This window comes from Haliotis asinina, chromosome 16 (genome assembly GCF_037392515.1).
Source record: "Haliotis asinina isolate JCU_RB_2024 chromosome 16, JCU_Hal_asi_v2, whole genome shotgun sequence".
Lineage (NCBI taxonomy): Eukaryota > Metazoa > Mollusca > Gastropoda > Lepetellida > Haliotidae > Haliotis > Haliotis asinina.
The window spans coordinates 34548208-34561348 of record NC_090295.1 but is presented as its reverse complement, the minus strand read 5'-3'; the positions used below and the strand labels follow the sequence as shown (position 1 = coordinate 34561348).

The 13141-nt window shown below is 41.7% G+C and overlaps 1 protein-coding gene across 1 annotated transcript; it reads left to right on the top strand.

Moving 5' to 3' along the window:
• The first annotated feature begins 1029 nt into the window (after positions 1–1029).
• LOC137267748 (protein mono-ADP-ribosyltransferase PARP12-like) lies at positions 1030–12751 on the top strand. Its single transcript, XM_067802197.1, has 7 exons — positions 1030–1203; positions 4546–6298; positions 6619–6811; positions 7988–8196; positions 9647–9749; positions 11538–11659; positions 12239–12751. Exons 2-7 carry the CDS (start codon positions 5112–5114, stop codon positions 12648–12650), a joined length of 2226 nt encoding a protein of 741 aa, XP_067658298.1. The 5' UTR covers positions 1030–1203; positions 4546–5111; the 3' UTR covers positions 12651–12751.
• Positions 12752–13141: the final 390 nt, after the last annotated feature.

Here is a 13141-nt window from a genome sequence, read left to right as displayed (position 1 = left end):
CACATACAAGATATTGGTCTTGGACATTCGATATCAGTGTGACCACGAGTGAAGTACACGATAAATTGGATTAGCCTATCTCTATCTGTTGACACTTACAAGATACTGGTCTTGGACCTTCGTTATCAGTGTGACCCTTGGCAGACTGAAGATGTGGAACGAGTAGCATTTCAATATTTCAATAAAATATTCTGTCATAGAATCTTTATAAAATATTGTGCATTTCCACCATGTTAATAGATACACTTGAGACAATTTCCAGTAACTAAGAGTAAGATTATACTGGACAAAATAAGTCAGGGATATTGGTATCTGTAGGATTGATATTATATTAGTGTGTCAATGAACAAATAGATCATTATTCAGAATTTCAAAAATTACATATATCCCTGACTAGTTTTGTCCAGTATACATCATGCTGGATTATGATGAAGGAAAGAGAGGTCCCCATAGTCTAAGGTACGTTATTTTTTGTTATAGATCTATTGGTCTAATGGTTAGATGTTTCATTGTTCTTTCGTCAAATTCTAAAGGAAGTGTTCATCTCTGCAAACACTTCCGATGTCAGTCAGTGCCACGCATTATGGCAGTGTTTGTGGTATCGGATAAAAGTTAACTAATCCGGACTGCTTCTTAATCCGCATAAATGAGTTGGTTCAAGTCAGGTCCGTAATTTCGACAAATTCCACTTCCGTGCAAACCCTTCCGATATCAGTGAACTCATTGTGGCGGTGTCTGTGTTATCGGACAAAGGTTGGCTAATCCGGGCTGCTTCATAACCCGAATAATGAGTATAAATAAGGCAGGTCCGTAATTGACAGATTCCGCTGCCGTGGTGTGTTGCTAATTATTCTATTGTAGAGCCAGTTGGGTAGGGTAGTGGTTGAAGTAACTTGATCTGCACAGTTGCTATTTTCACTTCACGTCTTCCATAACCTATGCAATTCCTGGGAAATGTCTCTCTTCTCCGAAACGCGACACAAAGTGCTTCGTAATCTGAGCGGGTGACTTAACAACTCGACTGTAACGCGGCGGCTCTATCGCTATTCCCAAATCGATCGATCTTATACCTGAGCGTACATTTCATGGAAAATGTCTTCTTGAAAACCGGAAGTAAGAAGTGATAGTTCTAGGAATGAGGAGTACGAGCTACCAGAGGAGGAAAGCAATCACACAACAGCTGTAACTTCAAGTATAACGCAGGTAACATAATTCTGTTTGTGGCTTATTTCACATGCACTATTTGTTTGTGTGTTGCAGTACACTGTTAAGACACAGTATTACAGACGACAGAATGACAGGTCGATTGGTCTCTGGTGTCTGTGCCTGTCGTAACGTGTTTGTGGTTGTACATTTCAACAGTCATCTATTAACAAACAGCGACAGCATGTATTTGAACAGGTATACGAGAATAGGTTCTTGAGAGGCATTTATAACTTGGTATTGACGTAAAAGACAAATAATATGGATGACAAGTTCGTGTTTATTGTGTGTCACAACGGCTGTTCCTTACCCCTTCGACAGGCGAATTGATCAATTGATCAATATATGAGAGTCTCGCACTCTCAATATATCTTGAAGTAGCTGAGAGTGTAGACCTACGTTTGTTCTCAGGATATATGTAATTTTCATAGGAACACGTAAAGCCATTTAAACTGAAAAGGAAAAACAAGGGACGTGGGAGCTTCATAACCCCGGGAAATCTAGACGTGTTTCATGTAGTCTTTAGCACAGCAGCTAGGCAAAAGTGAAAATAACGTGGTTCGGAAACTGCACTCGAATCTCCCGAATCACTGGGACTAATTTTTAATTCAGTTGGTATGTTTGTACTGTAAATATATTAATGTGTGTGTATGTACTTAAGTGACTAAGTGTTAGTATAGATACAATCTGTAATCTATTCTTAATCTATCACAAGAATGTGAATTGATTAATTAGTCACCAAAACACTAGTGACGCGTGTCACTCGGCTTGTTCATTAGGATTTGGCGCGTGTGAGAACATCTCATCAGCAACGAAAACACATGTTAAGTAGGATTAAGGGAAACTACACTGTAATTGTACTGTATATAAAACTTATAAATCGACCCCTGCTGTCTGTCGCGATGCAAGTTAAAAATAGCCTGCCACGTGATCAAGTCATGTGATCCCGTCCGGTTGTTCGACATGATATCGTATGATTTTAGGGCATTTAAAATTAACAAAAGAATATGCAATTGGCATAATAGAAACTTTTTGTCATCGATTTTTGTTTTTCATCTAACTTACCATCTGAAGCTCCACGCGCTACACGATTACGTCCGAGACAACTTGACAAATGGTAACCTACGTTCCGCCTTCCATGTATTATCGGTACACTTATATGTTATGATGATTCACTGTTATTACTACCGACTGTTGATTTATTGATAAGTTGTTACGTGAATACTTTTTGCTTTCACTCAATTTTCACGTTTTGGATGTTTGATCCAGTTAACCGGACGCCTCGCTATCCGGACGATTTTCGAGTGAAACCAAAACGTCCGAGTAAACGGGGTTCGACTGTATACTAGTGAGAGTGTTGTCTGTGCTGTGACGTAGAACAGCTTGCTACCATTATCAGAATGCAACGGTTTATGAATGCAGTAAAGTGCTATAGACAGTACTAATGATAAGTGGCCTGAGTTAAGGGTAGCAAGATTATACTATTTAGGTTGGTGTTTCACACAACTGATCATACTTTGAAAAGACAAGAAATTGCATTGCAATGAAATTTAGTTACAAATGCATTAAAATCTGAATATTTTCCATCATTATCCAGTAGATCTTTGACTGACCTTACTCCTTTCTTGTATGAGCCTGAGTGAAAAGGTGTTTCATTACCAATCATTACAACCACAAAGGAAATGTCAGAAATTCCTCAACAGATGGTGATTGTTCCAATAAGGTTTCAGTGTACTCTGCCCAAGCCGTAAGTACATTACTCCAAAAAGGATCATTCATGTTATCTGGGTATTCTCTTACTTGGCTTGGGCCGATTTCAAAGAAACTTAATGGTAATGGACAGAGATATATGAAAAAAAAGATTGAGTAGATTTGAGTCTTTTAACAAGATTCTTTTTATCCAAGAAATATTTTGGGACTGAATTGTTTTAAGGATATGCGGTATTTTAATTCCCCCATCTTTATGAGTACAGTACATTTTCTCTGTGTGTATTTTGTCAGTATTTCCACCTCAAATAAAGTGAAAACAGTTATATTGCAATATTAAATTATTAATCACACTGACGTGATTACTGTTAATTTACGCAAAGAGGGTGCCAAGATTAAATGCCTGCAGATTGTGAAAACATAAAGCTTTCAATTTTCACGACAATTGTCACGATTTCAGGTTTAGACAAACCTGTTAACAAGATAATTTACCTCCGGAAATGTACAGCAATTCGACAGCGCCCGACATAGACATGTCTCAGATTACCCCTCTGATTGGGTGAAATTGCGTTAGCGGAAGGGAATTGTGGACAAAATGGTAGTAGTTTTAATGACAATTAATGATTAACAACAACAACAACAACAACAACCACCACCAAAACCAAAATATACCATATAATACCGTATAAATGTCAAAGAGCATCATGTTGCCACATCTGTACGTCTTGCTGTCATCTTGTTCAGCTGGTCTTATAAGCTTATGGCGATTATTGCAGACTAAGCTTATGGCTTATAAGCCCGATAGGTGTTAATTTCAAATTGCAAACGGTCATTAACTGACGTTGTGCTTGCATATTGTCATTAGCAGACAGGCAGGCAGACATATAGATGTCAATAAACCACACATACAGTTTTCTCTGTGACAGAGTTTGTTTATCACAATCGACACGTTTTTATGTAACGAGTAGATTATTATCGTGTTTATGTACACAACCAGGATCAGACTACAGCTCACAACCTCATACTCCGGGCAGGCATACGGTTTCAAGCTTCGCGAACCTATTCACTACGCATGCGTTAACAATTTAACAAATTAACAAGCAATTTTCCACCTGCGCTGCATTAGTGACTCTTTTGAACGGTTTCGCTGGCCTTTTTTCATAGCGTAGTTTTTTCAACTTTAAAAGTTGATTTGTTTCGGTATGTGCAAACCAAAAGGTATCACAATCTGTAAGGTTGCGTTTTACCTTGCATGTGACCTTCAAGTTAAATGCTGCCTTGAATTTGAATGAGGAGATAAATGAATGATGAAGTATGACATCAACGCGTTTCACAAATGTACGTTCATTATGCGGTAACAGACAAACATCCTGGATGACAACTTCTTCTTTATTGCATGTCACAGCATTTCTGAGCTAGTCTTTGCCCCCTCGTCAAGTGAATTGTAACAAGAAAGGTACATTTCGCCTGACGAAGGGGCGAGGAATAGCCCAGACATGTTGTGATATATAATAAACAAGTTGTCATCCATAATATTTAGCGTTTACTTGAATGCCTCTCAAGAAGTTCATTATGCAGCATGGATCACATGCATCGATAGTTGCGTAGCTTTTCTATTAGCTGAATTCTTTTCAGCATAACAACAAAACAACGCTCTTTCAAGATGGACACTGAAGACGACTTGGAAATATATGTGTTGAAGAGTTTATCTGCCCAAAGACGATGCGGATTATCTTTGCTGACACTCTTTCAGTCCCTGAAGAAGATGAAGTGCAGAAGTTTGGATGATGCTACTCAGTTAAAAATGAAGCTGGAGAGAATTCCAAGTGTAGTGGTAACATCAGAGGGCGAGAGCCTCTTGTCCACTTCTGCTAGAATTGAAATTAGCATTGCAGTCTGCAAGGAATATGCTATGAACAGAGGGACGTGCGCCAGTGGTGAAAACTGTACAGATTTACACATTTGCAAGCATTTTCTGATCTCTGACTTCTGCAGAAGGAACGGCTGTATATTTGACCACAATCTGAATACTCCCCACAACCAGCAGATTCTTCAGTCTTATGGACTGGACAAGCTGAGTCTAGAAAACGTAAGGAATATCTTTAGATGTCCTTGGAACAGGTGTGCAGTTACAACGCCAGAACTTTGTCACAAGTTTCAACAAAAAAACCTGCAAGGCCTCATCAACGAAGTGTTTCCGTATGCATTTGTGTCCTGATTACATTTCTGGATCTTGCAGTCGTGGTGCAAATTGTGAAGGGCACAATGTCTTAGAGAAGAGTACCACTGAAATACTCGAAAAATATGGCTTTGATACCCAGCAATCTGAAAAAGAACTTCTTAGCGATTTACGAGAACTTGATTTGTCTCCTTTACCGCTTTCTAGAAGCATATCAGAAAGTCACATTGCTTCACCCGTAAGGAGAGGAGGTAGAAGTAACAGAGGCGACTTCAAAAGTGGAATCCAAAGAGACAATGGACAAGGGAAACAGAGAGGTGGAGGAGGAAGAGGTGTAAGGGGTGTAAGGGGTGTAAGGGGTGTAAGGGGTGGTAGGGGTGGAAGGGGAGGCTTTAGAGGAAGAGGAGACAACAGAGAGGAGCCTTCACAGTTTCAAAACCGACCCCAACCACTGATCGACCTCGCTGTCCGTCCCCCATTGCCTCACTCAAACTCATATTCAGATGTAAACAGTTACAACACCCAGGGACCAATGATAGGACAGGCCTCCTTTCCCCGACCACCAGCAGGGCCATATCAACAGTCATGGAACCAACAGGCTCATTCACAAGCAGCTGCACCATACTACCAGCAGCCACAAAATTATCAACCTCCTTTTCCTGTTAACCATGGACTCGGAGCTCCGTATCATCAACCACCTCGACAATGGACCAGTCAGCAGCCAGGCCCCTCCTACCAACAGTTTCACGAGTCTCAATACCCACAGCAACTTGGTAGAGAGCGATATTTGCCTCAAACAGGGACAGGTCCCTCTTACCAACAGGATCAGGAATCTCAATACCCACAGCAACTTGGTAGAGAGCGATATTTGCCTCAAACACGGACAGGTCCCTCTTACCAACAGGATCAGGAATCTCAATACCAACAGCAACTTGGTAGGGAGGAACCTAAGCCCAAAAAACAGACAAAACAAGACCAGAAAGGAACAGTTGAAAAAAACACTGATGAAATTTGTATGTATAAATTTCGAAAGTGCCAACGGTTTGACAAATGCCCAAAGCACCATCGACCAATGATCTACCAGTGGCAGCATGCAGAGATCGGTTCACAAGGACAGCAGACATGGAAAGACTTCGATAAAGACACCGACACTGAACTTGAGAAAACGTACGCTGACCCGGGAGAAGAATCCTGTCCTGTTGCCTTCAGGTGAGATGTTACTAGTTTTATACCTGAGTGATTAATGCTTTGGATTCTATTCTTGCTTTGTCGCTGACATCATTGGTTGATTTGTTTGTAGTGTGCCGCACTCAGCAATATTCGAGCTACATGGCGGCGGCCTTGAAATAATTGAGTCAGGACAGGTAATCTGGTGGTCAACATCATGAGCATCGATCTACGCAGTTGGGATATGATGACATGTATCAACCAAGTCAGCATCACCGCCACTGTATAGCTGGGATATAGTGGAGTGCGACGTTAAACTACAATCAAACAAACCGAGGTCATTCGTGAGGGTTTTTTTTCAGGAAAGGAAATCTTGTCCGTATCAGTTTTGAGGATATGACAGGCTTGAGCAGGCAGACTAAGATCTCTGTGCGGCGACTGTCCACTCCGTCATCCAATTCTCCCAGTATGCAACCCACATTGTTTAAGTGGGCAACTCAATGGCGGTGGTACTGGGAAGACGATTCTGGAACTTGGGTGGAATATGGCAAAATGGTAACTCCACGCATCCTTTGTTAAACAATTGTTAATAGTGTACGGTTCCGAGAGTATCATATAGACACAAAGGAAACTGCACTGTAAAATATGAGAGTACTGAAAATACAAAGTGTCCATACAAAATTTCATTGATGCGTATTGGGACTATGAAAAGTCGGCACTACAAGCGATATAATGCCCATAGCATTGACGTTACGAGTCAGGACGCTGGTCAAGCAATAATGTCACAAATAAAATAACGGGTATGTCCACTGTGAGCTGTTAGAACACAGGTACTCAGCTCCATTTCATTTGACACATGCTCCGTAGGACAGAGATCCCTGGGGAAATTTCAGGCAAAGGGCCAAAGTATTTTGAACCCCTTGCTCTTACAAAGACAAAAGTACGGGGTTTATCCTACTGGATTGTCAATCATGGGCCATGATCGTGAAGATATGTCGTCCAGCTTGGATACGTGTGGTGCACAGTCGTTTCATGATGGTCTGTGCTTACACATGACCTCTGAACAACAAATAGTGGTCTGCAATTAAACGTTGCAGTCATGTAAGGCGGTGCGGGCAGCCTAGTGGTTAATGCGTTTGTTCGTCACACCGAAGACCCAGGTTCGATTCCCCACATGGGTACAATGTGTTAAGTCCATATCTGGTGTCCCCCTCAGTGATAGTGTTGAAATATTGCTAAACGCGGCGTAAAACTAAACTCACTCACCCTGATGTGGTGATCACGTAAACAGATGTGTGTGTCATGATGGTGCGGTGCCCAGGCCTTGGGTGCTGCGCAATGGTACTGGCTGTTGCACACGATTCCTCCGACTGTGCACTATCTGACGGCTAAACTGGGACGGATCGTCCATCATTAAGATTACCCATAATGACCCGGGAAGATCCGGGTCAGAAAGGGCCTTCAGCAACCGATGATTGTCGTAAAAGTCGGTTAATGTATGACTTGATTTACACATGCCATCATATCGCATGTACTGAGTGACTGAGTTTAGTTTTTCGCCGTTGTTTAGCAATATTTCAGTAGCATCATACCGGGGCACACATGAAATGAGCCTCACACGTTGTACCCGTGAAGGGAATCGAACCCGTGACTTCGGCACGACGAGCGAACGCTTTAGTCACTGGGCTACCCCACCGCTCCGACATGTAAGAATTTTTTATTACTTTGAAGGGCACAGGCGGATATACCACAGAAATCAACAGTGACAGTATAGAGAGTGCATATCAAAAAGACACACGTGGAACCCTCGACTACAGAATGGCTGGGTTCAACTATACGCTGATGTTTGATAAAATGATGCAGACAAATCTATCCACTTCTAAAGGGCGCCGCCTCAGAAGACGGCCTCAGTTCGTCACCAAAGAAGAGCTTGGGAAGAGGTATAGTATTGTTTCATACGTTTCCATTTAAATATATAGTTAATCCACGGTATATATCGTGAAGGAGGTTGCATAGAAAATATCAAAATGTCAAGAAATTGCTAAATTTGGTATAATCCCCAGTCTAATTATGTAATAAAATAGCAAGTCACCAGGGCATTTGTTTAAGAAGTTGCGCCCCCTGTGGCACCGTCTGTCAAAAAGCAATACGTCAGTAAAAGTTCTCTTATACGTAAATTGTTTACTTTTATTATAAAAAACACTGATGTGAAATAAAGCAGAAAAATAAATTTTCAAGGCTGTATGTAGGATTTGACACATTGAACACATTATGAAAAAAACCGTGAATTTTAAAAAAATCATCAATGCATGTAGGTTTATATAAATGACAAGACTTTTTTGTTAAATGAATTCGTTATGTAGTAAAATCAAATTATATGAACATAAAATTAAATGTGATAAGGGGAGATAACTCTTGGTCAGGTTTACCGAAAAAATATAAATACGCGTAACTACTGTCACATCCCGTTGCACACGGTGTGCGCACAAACTTCTTTAATACACAGTGGTGTAGATTACTGTAGATGGATACAACCTTATTTTACTTTGGACTTTTGAAGAAATTCTAAATAAGATCACCCTGAAAAACAGTGCTACAGACTAAGAGGTGACAGGCTAATAGAAAGCATGTGAGTCTGGAACTCGTTTCAGAAAGCGATTGTCGTAAGACTAATGGTATCCTAAAAGAAACTATGGGCGTCACACACTGCACCGATGTACAGAATCAAACCCGGGTCTTCGGTGTGTTGAGCGAACGTTTTAACCACTAGGTGAGCCCCACCGAACCTAAGTCGATAAAACATTCTAAACAAGCTTGGTTCCTCCAGATGAGAGCGAGTAAGTTAGTACGGTTGTACTTCGCTTACAGAAATATTCCAGCAGTATCACGGCGGGGGCACCACATTTGGGCTTTACACATCGTACCCATGTTGGGACTCGAACTCCGGGTTTTCGGCGTGAAAACCGAACGACTTAACCACTAAGCTAGCTCACCGCCCCTCTCCATGACATCGTGGGTCTCTTAATTATTTTGGACAAAGAAATTGATACATTGGAAATCTGTTCACTGAATTGGTAAGAGCCTCAGTTGAAGTTAGTGAGTTCTTTTTTCTCTTATACACCTATGTGAGAAAACTTGTATCAAACATGTGTGAGATCGATTTCTAATCTCGTGATTTGCTACTCCATGGTGATGACCAGGGGTTAGGTTAAGACGGACTACTTTCCTGGTTAAAACTCACTGCTCGTGGTTCAATCGAAAAGAAACTTGTTTAGAATGAAAGTTTAGTCCCCACTGTCATGCGATCCGTAGATGAGCTGTTTCGTGAGAAAAATATGGGCTAAATATCCACACATCCTCGGTGTCTCACCACGTCTATTTTCGTTTCAGGCCAAACTTTGATCCACGTCGGAAGAAGCAGTTATGTCCTAAGGGTTGGAGCATTGGTCAAACAAACGCGGAGAAGTTGTTCAAGCATTACGCCAGAATGATGGTAAAAACTGGTGTCTCTGACATAAGTATTTATCTTCACAGGGACAGTACGGTAGCCTAATGTTTAAAGCGTTGGTTCGTCACGCCGAAGACCCGGGTTCTATTCCCTTCACGCATACATTGTATGAGGTCCGTTTTTGTTGTCCCCGCCATGATATTGCTGGAAAATTGGTGAAAGCGTCGTAAAACTCACCCACTCATTTTTCTTCAAGACGGAGGTCCGAGTTCCTGGGAACCCAGGATTGATATTTCCATCCTGATAATAATGAGAATTGAATTGCAATAGACGGAGCAAAACGCAACTCACTCATAGAATGTCAATTAGCATAATGAGAATGCAGTGTGTGTGTGTGTGTGTGTGTGTATGTGTGTGTGTGTATGTGTGTGTGTATGTGTGTGTGTATGTGTGTGTGTGTAAGTGTGTGTGTGTGTATGTGTGTGTGTATGTGTGTGTGTGTGTGAGAGAGTAACGGTGGTCAACCAGGTCAGCGAGCCTGACCACCCACCTACTCACCTTATCGTCGTCCTCATCTCGCCATGTACTGTTCATATAGTCGTTGACATCACCAATCTGTTGACCATCAGGTCCCTGCTCCATCACCTCAACCCATACATCCTGTACCAGGTCGGAGTAAATACGTGACACGGCTGTAGCATGTCGAACATGAGAATCAACTGCTGAATTGTACCTGTAATCCCGTCTCACCACCTGGCGCCACAATGCGCCACCTGACGCCACAAAGCTTCCGAATAATGAAACAGGCAACCCCTCTCAGAACTACCAGGGGAAACAAACATATCTGGAGACTGCTGACTCGTGATCAGTCTGAAACACCTCTGCACCAGTTCTTATTCTTACTGTGTCCTTCAGCGACGTAATTATTCACACGTCTGCTTGGTCTTATTAGAACACAAAGGAAAAACAACAGGATACATTTTACCATTTACAAGACATAAGATAAGTTACATTTGCAGGCACAAGCTTTGAGCTTCCGTGCCGTTTGGATCAGATTAGAACTTAGTTAATAGCCTGAGATGGACAATGCCCATTCATATAATTGGGATGATGAAATTAACCATTTATTTTATTGTAGGCGATATGAGTGTAGGCGAAATGGGATGTAGGCGAAATGGGATGTAGGCAAAATGAGGGCAGAGAATGAAAATATACATAAATGTGTCCTTTGACAAATATACCCTGATACTAGTCTACTAGCATGTGGGTTCGTTAATTATCAGCAAGGATGAGACACATGGATGAATAACTTCTTTATTTGCAATGAGTTTAACAGAAGTTGTTGTCCGCATATGTTATCCTTACTCAGCCATTCATCTTCAACTTCTGTATGGCTCTCAAAGACGTTTCTTGGAGTCGTTCTACAATATGCCTGTTTTCGCATTTAAGGATGAGTACAATGTGTGGAGCTCAGTTCCGGTGTCCCCCACAATGATATTGCTGAAATACTCCTGAACGTGGGTAAAACCCAACTCATTCACCCACTTGTAACCATCTTGTGAAGATCCGGGTTAGAACTGACCCTCAGTAATACATGCTTGTTGTAAGCGGGATTGGGTGGTCACTCTCTGACTTGACATGTCATCGTATCGCAATTGCGTAGATTGATGTCCGTGACGTTAATCACTAGACTGCCTGGACTTTCGATTAATTACAGACCGCCGCCATGTAACAGAAATATTGCTGAAAGCGACGTAAAATTTAGCTCACTCGGAACCAAGGTACTGTTGAATGTTAGCAAACATACACCCTTGCTCGCCCTTTTCTTCTCAGGTCAACAAGAATACTGATGAGTTTCAGAAGATAGTGAACCTATTCCATCAAACATTGCCAAACAACAACATAGTCTCACTGGAACGCATAGAGAATGGAGAACTTTGGATGGACTTTGACGGGTAAGTTTACTTGTATGCGAAAGAAAAAATGGCTTATATGTGTCTTGGTCTCACCTAGCAATATTCATTTCGAGCAAATGGTGTCTTCATTTTGAATGCCGAAGGAACTTTAGGAATATGTAAATCTTATTCTAACGTCCCAGTAAGGCAAATTGTTCTTGTAACTAAAGGACACACGTTATGTTTCACTATCTTGTGGACTCGTGAAGGTCGAGGTTAGAATATTGGCCTTCAGTGAGCCATGTTTGTCGTAGGCGGTGACTAACGGGATCGGGTAGTCAGACTCTCTGACTTGGTTGACACGGTATCGGCTCCCAGTTGCGCGGGTCGATGCTCATGCTTTTGATCACTGGATTGCCTGGTCCATACTTCATTATTTACAGACCGCCACCATAAAGTTTGAGTATTGTGTGTGTGGCCTAAAACTAAACTTACTCACTCACTCTTTGGAATGTGTTCTGAAGCTGGACCCGGGTTATTCTCTAACACTGGCGTTGACCTCTACTCTTTCCTCTAAATATGGCATGCCGTGTTATAACCTGGGTTCGAAATGTGCCTTTACTGTATTTGTCTCTACAGGCAGAGAGAGAAGATGGAGATGCGAACTGGAAAGCCTGCAGCAGAGCGACAGCTGTTCCATGGAACAACCGAGGAAACGGTAGAAGCCATATCAAAGGAAGGATTTGATTTTCGTTTTAGCGCCACCAGGGTAGGTGCTATACACGGCGCAGGCAGCTACTTCGCAAAGGAGGCACGGTATTCCGACTGCTATGCGGAGCCATCTGCTGGGGTGAAGAGAATGTTCGTGGCCAGAGTACTCGTGGGTGAGTTTACAAAGGGGGACCGAAATTTCCGGCGACCGCCTCCCAAGAGCGCTGATAATCCCCATGAGCTGTTCGACTCCTGCGTTGATGATGTGAATGATCCCAAAATATTCGTCATCTTCACATTAGACCAGGTCTACCCACAGTATATAATCACATATAACTGATTGTGAAGGCCATTTCTGGTGTTCCTCACCCCGAACTTACTCACTTCCTATGTCTATATTTATATTCTTTTGTACTTATCTATATATACTCTATTGTACTATTGGCGGTGGGTTAGCCTAATGGTTAAAGCGTTCGCTGGAATATTGCTGGAATATTGCTGAAAACAGCTTTAAACTAAACTCATTCTATTGTATTCATTTTTATATTCTCTTGTACTTAGTTTGATATTCTCTTGTACTTATTTTAAGAGTATTAATAATAATATGTGCATTTATTGTGCGCCAAACTCGACTCACGAGGTGAATCCCCAAAGCGCTAACAGTCAAAGCAGGCATGTTACTACCCCTGATAACACAAGCTGCCTGTTAGGCGCTAGAACGTTATAGTCACATGACTTATTCCACCGGGTACCCATTTTCTGCTGGGTGAACAGAGGCAATTTTGAACAAACTCACAAAGTGAGACGACATGCGTCATGTGCTTTGTTATG

Bases quoted from the DNA above. Each gene is read 5' to 3' on its own strand.
- LOC137267748 (XM_067802197.1), top strand. From the start codon at position 5,112: ATGCATTTGTGTCCTGATTACATTTCTGGATCTTGCAGTCGTGGTGCA. The intron at 8,197-9,646 runs GTATAGTATTGT...TTTTCGTTTCAG, and splicing joins AAAGAAGAGCTTGGGAAGAG to GCCAAACTTTGATCCACGTC. The intron at 11,660-12,238 runs GTAAGTTTACTT...TTGTCTCTACAG, and splicing joins CTTTGGATGGACTTTGACGG to GCAGAGAGAGAAGATGGAGA.